The sequence below is a fragment of the Ochotona princeps genome, chromosome 2 (genome assembly GCF_030435755.1).
Source record: "Ochotona princeps isolate mOchPri1 chromosome 2, mOchPri1.hap1, whole genome shotgun sequence".
Classification (NCBI taxonomy): Eukaryota; Metazoa; Chordata; class Mammalia; order Lagomorpha; family Ochotonidae; genus Ochotona; species Ochotona princeps.
In genome coordinates, this window is record NC_080833.1 from 48,189,506 (window position 1) to 48,203,257 (window position 13,752).

The 13,752-nt window shown below is 39.4% G+C and overlaps 1 protein-coding gene across 6 annotated transcripts in view; it reads left to right on the forward strand.

Moving 5' to 3' along the window:
• FGGY (FGGY carbohydrate kinase domain containing) overlaps nt 1-13,752 on the forward strand; it is a 447,653-nt gene that overhangs the window by 38,352 nt on the left and 395,549 nt on the right. For all 6 annotated transcript variants that reach the window (XR_009244423.1, XM_058657176.1, XM_058657171.1 and 3 more), the window contains 2 exons: nt 3,103-3,214; nt 13,306-13,457. Coding sequence is in view for 5 of the 6 variants with exons in the window: in XM_058657176.1 (XP_058513159.1) it covers nt 3,103-3,214; nt 13,306-13,457 (264 nt within the window). In the remaining variant the exon portion in view is untranslated. The remainder of the gene's footprint in view (nt 1-3,102; nt 3,215-13,305; nt 13,458-13,752) is intronic.

Here is a 13,752-nt window from a genome sequence, read left to right on the forward strand (position 1 = left end):
TAATCAACTATCTAAAGATTATCAACAAAATAAAAATAAGGAGAATAATAAACACACACACACACACACACACACACACACACACACACATACACACACATGCAGGATTGAACCAGTTCCTATAATAAGAACAAAGCAATGCCTACTCCCTTCCCCAAATATTTGTTTGCTGCCCCATAGCTATAAGTTGACAGTTGTTAGATATGAACCAGGTTACCAGATGAGCTTGCAGAAAACTCTGAAAATTCTTTGGGAGAATAATGTGTTTTCTCTCTAGCCAGAGATTCTCTTCATTCCAAACTGGATGAGTTTAGTAGACCACTTTCTTCTAATACAAAAAAAGAAAAAGACAAAATCTTAGGTTATCAGGTTAAGCCCCAGGGGACATCTGGGAAGTGTGATCCTGGCAGTCTACTTTCTGGGATTGCTTAAATGGATGGTGGAGGGGTTTGGTAAAGAAGGTTAGTTCCCATCTATGGATAACATAAATATAAGGCATTTCCTTTTAAGACTGGGGAAATAATAATTGCTACCTGGCCAAATCAGTGTTTAAAGGATGTAACAATTATTCCTTGAGATTTTTCTGAATGTCCTTTTTTTTAGACATAGGGAAATGAGCTTGTGACTGAAGGCCATAGTTATATAGTAGAATTTCATAATTCTTGAAGGAGATTCACAAAATAGATTATAGGAAAAATATTTCTTGGGCCCGGCATGGTAGCCTAGCATCTGGAGTCCTTGCCTTATATGTGCTGGGATCCCAGGTGGGTGCAGGTTCTAGTCCTGATAGCTCCACTTCCCATCCAGCTCCCTGTTTGTGGCCTGGGAAGGCAGTTAAGAACGGCTCAAAGCCTTGGGACCCTGCACCCGTATAGAAGACCCAGATGAGGCTCCTGGCTTCAGATTGGTGCAGCTCTGGTCTTTGTGGATGCTTGCGGGTTGAATCAGCAGATGGAGGATCTTCCTCTCTGTCTCTCTTCCTCTTTGTATGTCCTTCCAATAAAAATAAAATAAAATATCAAAAAAGAAAATATGTTTCTTACTCTTGGCTTCATAATTCTTAGGAAGATTTGAATTTATCCATTTTTTCCTTTTGTTACCCAATTTGTTTATCCTTTTTCTATGTGCTTACATACTACAGAAAATGTGCAGCACTTTTAATATAAAAAATTCCATGAATTCAATTAATGAAATGTTGAGTGGATTTTTTTGTTATTTCCTAAAAATATTTACTGAATCTAAAGCGCTTTCTTACCCATTGAGTTTTTTGTTTGATCCTCACTTTTGGGAAATAGGTTCAGAAAGGCAATGAGATTAGTGCAAGTTTACGTGACTCTGAGCAGCGGTGATGGAGTTTTGACTAGACGGTGGCTCTTTGAGTACTATATCCTGTGTTTGTTTCTACTCTAAAGTTGACCTGTGGCATGGAGTTTTGTTGAGTCTTCTCAATTTTCTAATATAGTTCCTTCTATGACCAAATATGAGCCTATATGAGATGAGTGTACTCATATAAGTTATGTACTCTACAAGCGCTGAGATCAATATGACTGAATGGCCAGTAGAAGTTATGACTGGCTTACTGATTGAATGGTAAATGTCCCAATTGTTCAAAAAAGATTAAAAGCAGCTAATGTACTCTAATAATAGGTGCTGTTGCCTGGGCACTGAATGCCAGGTGTTGAAGTAACAACAGGTTATTTTGCTGAATTCTCATGGTATGAGTGGGAATTGTAAGTGTAAGGAATAAGTTTCCAAAACTATGGAAGTTATTACCTGATTTCCGAAGGCTCATCTAGTAGATGGCAGTCCAGGTTTCAATTTAGGCAGTCTGTCTCAACCCATTGATCCTAAGCACTACCCAGGGATTTAAAAGTCAGGTTAGAAGGCAATGCTAGGCACAAACAGCCATGCCTGGAAACACTCTAAAGATGTGCATCTAGCAATGTAAGGTTGAGTTGGAATGACTCACACTGTGTAGTATGCCCTCAGTCACATTGTCAGGGTGACAGGATCAAGATTTGAGGTCAGGTCTTTGTGATTTATTGTGTTGAGACCACATTTCCTGTCGGGGAAGATGATTTGTCCTTATATTCTTAAAAGTAGAAACTGATCTGTACAATATAGATAGCCAGGGCATTCACCTGGGGTAATGAAGCACAGGGATTGTCCACAGTTGTAGATAGGTAACTAACAGTTGTCCTAGAGAGTACATATCTTGTCTACAGGTGATTCTCTTGAGGAACTGACTGAAGAGGTGGGCATTATAGTGTAACATAACACAGACATCCCTAATCTGGAAATCCAGAATTTTGAATGCCAATAATAGGCTCCTAGAAGTGGGATTACTTAGCCAAAAGTACGCCTGTTTTTGGTTTTGATGTGCTTTCTCATTATTTTTCAAAATTATACTCAGTAGTTATGGTTAGAATAATATCCAAGTAATCATACTTCTTCATATCTTGTCTGAACTAAATGCTATTAATCTTTTAAATATTTTTACCATTATGAAAACTAATTTTTTATTTACATTTATATGATTGTATCCATGTATTTTGGCTTGCATTTATCAAATTATAGTGGAATGTGAACTCTTCATCACTCTTTGTTTCTTAAAAATTTATTTGAGAGGGAGAGAAATAGAGCTCACATCCATTGGTTCACTCCCCAAAAGCCAGCAATGACCAGGGCTAGGCCCAACTGAAGCCAGAAGCTGGGAACTTGAGCCATCATGACTTATTTTGGTGTCTACATTAGCAGGAAGCTGGTGTCAGGAGAAGATATTAAAACCAAGATATTCAAAACAATTTTTCCACGTGGAACCTGGGCGTCTTAACCTGTATTATGATCACCAAACCAGATGCTACTCCTTTTTAAAATGATTTTTGGGAACGTTTGCTTAATTTCAAATTAGCCTACCTGTCTGTTTCTCTTTAACTTATAAAATCTTTTGGGATTTTTTTATGTGATATTAAACTATTATCTGACTTTTGTCATAAAATTGTTTCTATCGTGTCATTCATTTCCTTCTAGTCATAACTTGTCTTCACGCTTTTAAAACCATGGCACTATAATATGGTTTTTTTAAATTTGTTTTTAAAACAGAAAGTTGTACATGGAATTGATTTAAACCGAATTCGAGGACTTGGGTTTGATGCCACATGTTCTCTGGTTGTTTTGGATAAGCAATTTCATCCTTTACCGGTAAACCATGAAGGTAAGACTATTTATCTTCCTTTTTCTGGTATGTGGAGACTGGCTGGGATAGACGTGGCTGATTAATCCAAAGGACCCAGGAGGAACACAAATCAATCATCTTGTACAACTGGTGGTGAAACTTACAGGTAGAATAGGGAGGTCAGCCGTCATGTTCCAGGAGTTAAAAGTTGGAGAGCAGTTGGTACGAGTGGGGTGGTGTTGCGGACTGGGTCATAAGATCTGTGAAAGAGTGCTGATGAGGGAACGACATAGAATGATTAAGCGCTTTGGATATTTTCTGGGAATGGAACACCAATGCTCAAAGTTACTTTATTTATTTGAGAAGCTCCTATTCTATCTTCTTTTGCGTGAATGATCCAAGCCCTTAAAAAAAAATATAGCAAGGCAGACGGGACCTGGTTTCACATGAAAACTGGAAGCAGATGGACTTTTTGTTTTCACCAGCTGGACCAGGAACATTCACATTTAAAACTGTTGTTCTAATGGCACCTGTGACCACAGTAATGAGCTATTTCAAATGTGAAGTGCACTTGAGCCCACCATCAGAGATTTTTTAAATAGTAGCTGAGGTTGTTTGCAGAATTTTCACAAGTAACACTAGCAGTGGGTTTTAAACCTACAGGCCTATACTAAGCAGGCAGGTAATGTAAGTAAGTAAAGTGGGACAAATAAAAGCACATGTGTGGAGATAAGCTTCAGCTGATATTTGATCTTATCTAATCAGTAGAAAACATTAGGAAATGCTGGAGAATGCTGTCCTGGAAATTGCATGCTCTAGCTAAAGGCTTTATTGTCAGTCAGCTGTTGCCATTGTAGACATTACAAATATGTTTGGGGCTAGACTCTGTGTAAACATGTAAATACTGTGGTACCAGTGTCTTTCTGGTGGTAGTGATTTTGCAGGGCACACTGGGATACATGGACCTTAGAGTCAGGCACCAGATCCCAGCTGTATTGTTGAGATACTTAGCCTCTGCATGCCTCAGTTCTGTCTTGAAAGAACCGAAATAATAAACAGTAGCTTTATTATGAAAACCAATAAATAATACCAATAAAACGAATACCTAATAGCTCAAAAAATTTTTCTGCATTGGATTGAACATCTCTGCAAAGGAGATGTGTTCTACTCTCTGCTTGTGCATACAGTAATGACCTGTTTAACTGACAGGTCCTGGAAACCTGTGCATGTAGGTGAATGGTTAGGGTATGGTACTTAGGATCAACTCACCATCTCTCTCTGTCTCTTTGTCTCTCTCACACAGACACACTTATCCCTTATTGCCAGTCTTATTAGCACTTAATGTGTGTCAAGCCCTATCTTTCTAAGTGCTAGTACTTTAGTGAATCTGAATGGACCTTGCCCTTTGTTCAACTTGTGCGGCCCAGAGTGTCAGAGAGAGAACAAAGTGGTAGTGGCGGACAAATACAGTATAGGACAGCAGCAAGAAGCAGTCTCTGATTCCAGCGTGCCGTCAGGTCAGTCATGCCCCTGGGTGCTTGGTAAGCTGTCAGTGCTTGCTTTATTGGGTTTATTTTAGTAAGGGTCAGAGAATTGTTTCTTGAGGTGTTGTAGGAAGAAGACCCATTTTGGATGTGATGTTTATGTTCCACGATTGAATTTTTAATGACTCTACACTGATCTGTTAAAGCACATATTTTGGGTTTGTTTTAACTCTGGCTGTGAATTAGTATTTTCTGGGTTTCTTTTTTTTTAATTATTTTTTTCTTAGTCCGCAAAGTAGTAATTACTTACATTGGGATGGGGTAGAGTATGAACATTTTAAACAAGTTTTGTGGGTAACTATAGTATGTGGAATGTTACTGGACACAGGTGAATGGACAGTGAAAATATTAGAAACTAAATACTTCTAGTAGAAGAGAGTTCCTGTTCAGTGTGCTTGCAGCCATATCCTCTCTGAATGCCAATGTTATTCTTACTGTAGTTGGAATTGCCTCATTCTCTTCAAAAGGTAGCTAAGTTGCAACCTCAATAATAAGTGTTGAAATAACTTCATTCCAACTAAAAGGCTGAAATGTACCCATTCATCAGCCTCCTCAAGCCTCAGGTGCCTCTCACTTTCATGCCTTTCAACAGATTATATTAAGGCTAGGTTTAAAAAAAAATCAGAATGATTTATACTGTAGTAAAATATGGTATTAGGGTTTTAAAAGGTGATTTAAGTTCTCTAAAGATGGATTTTCCTTGCGTGGTACGGCAGTGACTGACTTGTGCTTGGTTCACAGGAGTCTCTATGAAAAACAGTGAATGGGGTTTGGAAAATTGCAGATAACCATAGTTGTCATCATTAACAACAAACTGCCAAGAAGTGTTGCTGTCATTAAAAGTAAACCCAGACAGCCTGGCATGGTAGCCTAGTGGCTAAATTCCTTACCTTGTACATGCCGGGATTCTATATGGATGCCAGTTTGTGTCCTGGTGGCCCTGCTTCCTATCCAGTTCCCTGCTTGTTTCCTGAGAAAGCAGTCAAGGGTGGCCCAAATCTTTGGACCCTGCACCCACATGGGAGACCTGGAAGAGGCTCTGGGTTCCTGCCTTTGGATTGGCTTAGCTCTGGCTGTTGCGGCCATTTGGGGAATGAAGATTTTCCTCTTTCTCTCTTTCTCTCTGTATATCTGCATTTCCAATAAAAATAAATAAATCTTTTTAAAAAGTGAACCCAAACAATTAGCAAAAGCAAGTAAATGCATTGCAGTAGATCAAGAACTTCATGTGTCACTGTGTCATGAAATAGTGTTTTTGTTACCCTTTTATTTGATCCTTCTTGAATATCAGAACCTCACTTGTTAGAACAGCAATTCAGTTGATGCAACCAGCTTGCCTCTTGCCCCATCTGTGTTGTCATAGCATAAGCATGCTTGAAAAGCCTTTCATGGAGAACTTAGGTGTTTGGTCTTTGGCTGCCATGTGCAGCCAGTTTAATAAGTCCATTTTTTTGCTAATTCTTAGCATATTTTATCCATCAAATATGCCTGGGCCACATCTGTGAGAGGTTCAAAATATTAGTTAAATGAATCCATAGCTCTGACCCGATGTGTTAGCTTAATGGCTAAATCCTTGCCTTGCATACCTGGGGTACCCTATGGGCAACAGTTAGTGTCCCATCTGTTCCACTTCCTGTCCAGCACCCTACTTGTGGCCTGGAAAAGCAGTAGACTATGGTCCAAAGCCTTGGGGCCCTATACCTGTGTGGGAGACCCAGAAGAAGCTTCTGGCTCCTTGCTTTGGACCGGCTCAGTTCTGCCTGTTACACCCATTTGTGAACTGAACCAGCAGATTGAAGACATTTGTGTCTCCGCTCTGTAAATATGTGTTTTCAGTAAAAATAATGAATCTTAAAAAATGAATCTATAGCTAAATAATTTGTCCTTAACTGGCTGTATAACTCAAGTTGTGCATGACCAATTTCCTCTAATTGTCTTAAAATATGACATAGTCATGGGTCTTTTTGGGTCTTTCTCACATGTTACCACTAGAAACTCTTTACTTCCCTTCTACTTGGCTAACTAGTATCTGGTCATTTTCAGAATTAAGTTAAAGGTTTCTTACCTTTTAGAAGCTCTCTGTGCATCATCACGTGCAGCTAACCAGAGCCTTCTCTGTGCTGCTCCTCTGTGTTCCATGGCTGGTGCTTCTGCTCTGGTAGAGAACACACTATCTGTGTACTATGTGGTCTGTCTTTGTGTTCAAACATATGCTCCTAGGCTACATTCTGCTGTGTATCCTGGCATCTGATGTTGTGCTGGATTTGTATAACACACCTAATTAAAGATGAAAGGTAAAACTTTCCCTTGGGTCATTTTTTGAAACTTTTTACAAGAACTGGAAGGACCTTTTAGAAAGCAAGATGGCAGTATAGAGTGAGGACATGTTAAAATTGACAGAGAATAATTAGGTAGGTTGAAGCAGAGAGGACATTCCAGAAATAGGAGAAGACAGGATGATGGCAGAGGGGCACTTGGACACAAGGACAGCGACACCTGAATACAAGGAAACATTGGAGACAATACAGTGGTGTTGCAGTGACCAGATACCTAAGCAGAAATCAGCTGTTGGTGACTGGTGATCTGAACTTTATCAGCGACCAGGTGGGAAGGGGAGTTCACCAAGAGATCAAGAGGTGAACCCAGGCAAAAAACTGCCTGTGCTGCTGATTTTTTTTTTATCTGACCATGCGCAGGGATAGATCATCAGATCCCAAGAGGAGGGGAAGGAACAGGTTGGGTTTCACAGTTGAGACCTCTACCAGTGCCACATTGTGCACAATTTTGTGTTCTGTGACAAAGCCTGTAGGACTATAGGGACAACAGTGAACTGTGCAAATGCTAAGGTGGGAGCGATATCACTTCCAGCTTAGCAAATTGCATTGCTCCCACAAGCAAAACAGTATGAATTTGGTATCCGACAGATTCTGCCCAAAATATTTCCAGGTGGCCCCCAGAACTGAAGGCCAGCAGACCCAGAACTCTACCAGTGTCACGTCAGGCACCATTTTGTACACTATGGCAAAGATTGTAGGAGTGGAGGGACAACAGTGAACTCCCCATGTTCTAAGCCAGTTCAGGCTCAGTGCATTGCACTGTTCTCACAGGGAAAACAGTACCAATTTGGCATCCTGTGGGTTAAAACCAAGATACATCCAGATGGCTCTCAGACCTAATGGTCAGCAGGCTCCAACAAGATCGGCACCCAGTGATTTAGGGCAGCTGGCATCTCCCTAATCCTGGGCATTTCTCGAGCTGGGAGTGGGAGGAAGGCTGAGTGATGAGCCAGGATCTGGGGCTATAGAGACTGGTAGAAACCTAGCACAATAGCCTGTTACAAAAACTTGCTGGAGGAAGTTACACAAGTGATTGCAAATTATGAACCATATAGCAAACACAGTCAGTAAATTCTACCTATAGATCTGTGGAAAACACAGCTTAGAAACCTGTCCTAAGGAAAAGAATCTGCTAACCAGAAGTGCAATGACAAGGGGCAAAAGAACAGACAGAGGCACAATGTATATTACTGATGTGTCCCTGGAAAGAAGCAAAAGCCTTTGACAACCTTAGAGTAAGCAGAGGAACACATCGAGGAAATGGGGAATAAAAAATTTTTAAAACTTGTTGTAAAGCTTCGTATCAGAAGTGAGAAATACACACAGGAGTTCAAGGAATGTAAGGAATATGTTATACAGGAAATAGCAACAATGAATCAAGTGAAAGCTGATATGTTAGAAATCAGGAACACAATGGAGGAAAATAAAAATGCATTGGAAACCCTCAATAACAGAAGGAAGGAGGCAGAAGAAAGGATCTCAGAATTGGAAGATATTTCTTGTCACAATGGGGAAATAATTAAAAAGCTGTAAGAGAAACTCAGGCTAAAAAACAAAACAAAACAAAAAATAGTATTTAAGAATTGAAAGACACTATTAAGAGGCCACATATATGGGAGTTCAAGAAATGCAGCAAGAAAAGCTGGGTTTAAAGTGATATTCAATGAAATAATAAAGGAAAACTTCCCTAATATAAAGAAATAATTGGATATCAACATTCAGGAGGGAAACAGAACTCCCAATATGATTTACCAAAAGCAGTCTTTACTATGACTCAGAATAATCAAACTCTCTTCATTCCAACATGGAAAAGATCCTTAAACATGCACGTGAAAAAAAAATAATTGATGTAGAGAGACACTCCAGTCAGACTCACAGCTGACTTACAGTTTCCTCTCAGGGGAAACTCTATAGGCCAGAAGTGAATGGAGTGACATAGTTTAGATTCTAAAAGGAAAAAAAAAAAATCGTCAGCCCAGAATGACATACTCAGTAAAGCTTTCCTTTGTCTTTGAAAATGAAATAAGACTTTTTCATAGTTAGAAAAGCTCAAAGAATTCACCTCTGTCAGACCTGCACTATGATGCTTAAAGATGTTCTTTTGACAGAGAAAAAGGAAAGCACCTACCAAAACTAAAGGCAAATGTAGAGAACTTCCCAATAAAACAAAAACAGGAGACTAAATCAGACAGTTAACAACCCATTGCTAAAATGACAGGAGATTACTACTTATCGAAATTAACCCTGAATGTGAGACTTAAACTCATCAATGAAATGTCATAGATTGGCAGACTGGATCAAAATCCACCTCTCTGTTGCCGACAAGAGGCACATCTCACCAAAAAAGGTATCAGGAAACGAAAGTATAGAAAAAGATATTATAGGCTAGTGGAAAGAAAAAATATTCTTTCTTATATCAGATAATGTAGACTTTCATGTAAAAAACATCAAAAGAAATGAAGAAGGATCAAAGGATTTATCCGGCAAGAAAGGATCACCATAATAAATATATACACAATAGATGCTGGGGCACCTAGTTATATGAAACAAATCTTAATGTGTTTAAGGGGAGAAATAGACTTCCATAAAATGATAGTGGTGGACTTTATTAACATCAATTAACATTAACCATTAACCATCAACTAACCATTAACATCAGTGGACAGACTGATACTCAGTAAAGGAAACAACAGAGCTCACCAAGACACAGAAACAGAAAAAGATCAGTATAACAGAATTGAAATCCCATAAGGGAGAACACAGATATATAGCCAACTAATTTTTTACAAGAAAACTGAAAACAATCCAGGGGAAAAGGCCTGACTTTTACAACAAGTGCTGTTTGGACAATTGGATAGCAGCCTGCAGAAGTAAAAAAGCAAGACTCCTACCTATTGCCTTATACAAAAGTCAACTCTAAATGGATCAAGGACCTAAATCTGCACCCAGAAGCCATCAAACTATTAGAAGAAAACATAGGAAGCATTCTGCAAGATACAGGAATTGGGAAAGACTTAGAAAAGTCACCAAAAGCACAGGCAGTGAAAGCCAAAATAAACAAGTGGGACTAAATCAAACACTTGTTTACAGCAAAGGAAACACTCAACAGTGAAGATACAACCAATGGAATGAGAAAGTCTTGCACACTACACAGCTGATAGAGGACTAATATCTAGGATTTGCAAAGAGCTTTAGAAACTCAACAATAGCAAAACAACTGTGCAAAGAAATGGGCAAAGGAAATAAACTGATGTAATTCAGAAGAACAAATTCAAATGGCTAGTAGACATATAAAAATAAATCCTCCATTTCCCTAGGTGTCAGGGAAATACAAATGAAAACCACCCTGAGGTTCCACCTAGTTCCAGCGAGTTTTGCCATAATCACTACTCTACTAACAACATCTGCTAGTGTGGATTTAGGGAGAAAAGTTCCCAACTTTGCTGTTGGTGGGAGTGTAGTCTAGTGCAACCATGATGGAAGTCAGTATGGAGAGTGCTAAGAAAACTGAAAATAAACCTTTTGTATGATATAGCTATCCCATTTCTGGGAATATATCCAAAGGAAATGATGTCTGTATCTGTAATCCTGTATTTATAGCAGCACAATCTATAATAGCAAAGACATGGAAACAACTCATATGCCCGTCAAAAAAAGGAGTGCATAAAGAAACTATGGTACATCTACTCCATAGAATACTACCCAGTCATTAATAAGAATGAAATTCTACCATTTGCAACCCTTTGGTCCCAACTAGAGACTCCTTAAGCTCAGTGAAATAAGGCAATCCCAAAGAGGCAAACATCATATGTTCTCTTTAATATAAAGGCAACCTTCATTTGAAATACAATAGTTCTTTCAATACTATTTTAGCTACATCTCATGAGTTTTGATATTTTTGTTTTTAGTTTCCTTCATTCAAAAAAGTTTTTTCTTACCACTTTTCTCACTGACTCATATATCACACAGTAGCATCATTTGCTTCAAGAAAGTTTTTCATTTTCATTTCTTTGTGGCACATTAGTCATTCAATAGCATGTTATCTAACTACATGACATTGTAAATTTTCCATTGTTCCTGTTGTTGACTTTGTTTTATGGCTTTTCATTTAAGGGCATGTATAGTTACTGTATAATAGAGACTGTCACATCCAGATGTGAAGATACAATGCAATGGGCCCGGCGGCGTGGCCTAGCGGCTAAAAGTCCTCGCCTTGAAAGCCCCGGGATCCCATATGGGCGCCGGTTCTAATCCCGGCAGCTCCACTTCCCATCCAGCTCCCTGCTTGTGGCCTGGGAAAGCAGTCGAGGACGGTCCAAAGATTTGGGACCCTACACCCGCGTGGGAGACCCGGAAGAGGTTCCTGGTCCCGGCTTCGGATTGGCGCGTACCAGCCCGTTGCAGCTCACTTAGGGAGTGAATCATCGGATGGAAGATCTTCCTCTCTGTCTCTCCTCCTCTCTGTATATCCGGCTTTCCAATAATAATAAAATCTTTAAAAACAAACAAACAAACAAAAAAAAAAACAAAAAAAAAGATACAATGCAATGTTCATCTCTACTTCTAAGTCAAAGATGGACTTCCAATGAAACTGTTAAATATATCTTGATAATATGTTGTTGGACTCTCTGCCATTGTCCATATGCAATGTCATGATACACTTAAATTTCAAAATGATGGAGTTATGGCTGTTTATTAAGGCTTATAGTATTGTAATTATATAGGGGAATTAGTTGGGGGATGCATTTGGGGTGGAGGAGAGGGAAATCCCAGAGCCTATGGAGCTGTTTCATAAAACAATAAAACACATTTAAAAAATCTGGAAAGGTGTTATTTCTCAGTGTAAAATTGCTTTCATTTTAAGTACTTCAAGCAGTTAATGGAAAATATCATTCAATCTTGAGCCAAACTTTTTGCAACAACAGTTTTAGAAGTTCGTGCCTGGGAGTTAGTAAAGTGATTCTGTATAATGCTGCTTGTGTGGAGCTGGCTTCTTTTCGTGAGCTTTCATATTTGGAGCTTGCCAGGTTTGGGCTTTCTTTACTATAATTGGAAGTATAACGTATAGTATTTTTGTGTTGGAGTAGTTGTAGTTATGTTCTACAAAATATTTAGTAAACAGTTCTGAATTTGCTCCGATCAACATACATCTACCTGCACTCACATAGGGGTGTGAATGTTCACATTCCTCTATGGTTCTGCCAAAGGGTCTGGTTCTTAGTGATTTTCAGAGCTCACCAGGTGATTCTAATGTGTGGCCTGAGCTGAGAACTAGGGCTATGAGCCGTTCTCATACACAATGGACCCGCTCTGCTGTTTTGTATAAATGTTCTGTGAGACCTGTAGAGGATTTCATGTTTTATCTGATTCCAAAGCCTTATTAAAAAATAAAACAGCATTTGTTTACTTATAAGTTAGCATTATAGGGAGAGACAAAAAGATCACTAATCCTCTGGTACACTCCCCCAATGACCACAGTTGCTAAGGTTAGGCCAGGCTGAATCCAGGTGCTTCAAGCATTTGGGTCATTTTTTTGCTGCTTGTCCAATGCCATTAGCAGGGCACTGGATTGGAGAAGCTTGGATACAAAATGGTACTTAGCCCGCTGTGCCACAGTGGTTTCTCTGCCCTGTCTCCACCCAACCCTCTGCACCTGAAAAAAAAATACAAACAACAGTTTCACTGTTTTGTGTGGAACTGTTCTGAGATTTAAACTCTTTCCCTGTCAGTGGCTCATGTAGATATTGTCCTAGGTTAATTTTCCTTTTTTTTCTTTTGAAAATGCTTTCTAAGAATCTGGAAGAGCAAAGAAAATGAGACACCTCTGAAACCATGCCCAAGGATACACAGTAATTTTCCATATTTGCAAATGTTTCAGAGAAAATCTATATGCACACTCCATCTCCTCCCCTTTGCCCTACAGGCACCATTTCTACTGCAGTTGCTGCATGTAAACACACAGTTCTTGTGTGTTTACTCCGTATGTCTGTATCCATATCAACAAACACAGTCTAGTGTGTCCATCAGTCTGTTATGAATTCCCAGAGGCTGGGAAGACAGGAAGGGATAGTCAGCTACCCACTGGGTTGTAGAATGTGAGAAGTAGGGTGGAAATGCAATGTTTGGGAAGTGTGTATTCATTAACCTTGCCAATGTCTTTTCTCATTGTTTATTGCTACATGAAATAAATAGAAGTTGGCAGCATTCTGACCTTGTATGTCTATCCCCATCTCACTGTGGTTTCTTCTAGGGGATGCTCATCGAAATGTCATCATGTGGCTGGACCATCGTGCAGTCAGCCAGGTCCAGAGGATCAACAAGACCAAGCATAGAGTTTTGCAGTACGTCGGGGGAGTGATGTCTGTGGAAATGCAGGCCCCAAAGCTTCTGTGGCTGAAGGAGGTGAGTCTATACTATGGATCAGCAAGGGCCAGGCACACGGTTGACATCTGTGATGTAGGACTTTACCCAGTAACTCTTCTGAGGAAGGTTGATCACATTTTATTGAGTAGGTTGTAAATTAAGCCACGTTATTTTTTGCTTGTTTGTTTATTATTTATTTTCATTTTATTTGAAAGGCAGAGATGCAAAAATAGAGCTTCTATCTGCTGGTTCACTTCCAAAATTTCTACAACAACCAGGCCTTGCCAGGTTTAAGCCCTGAACTTGGCACTTCTTTTGGTCTCCCCTATTGGTG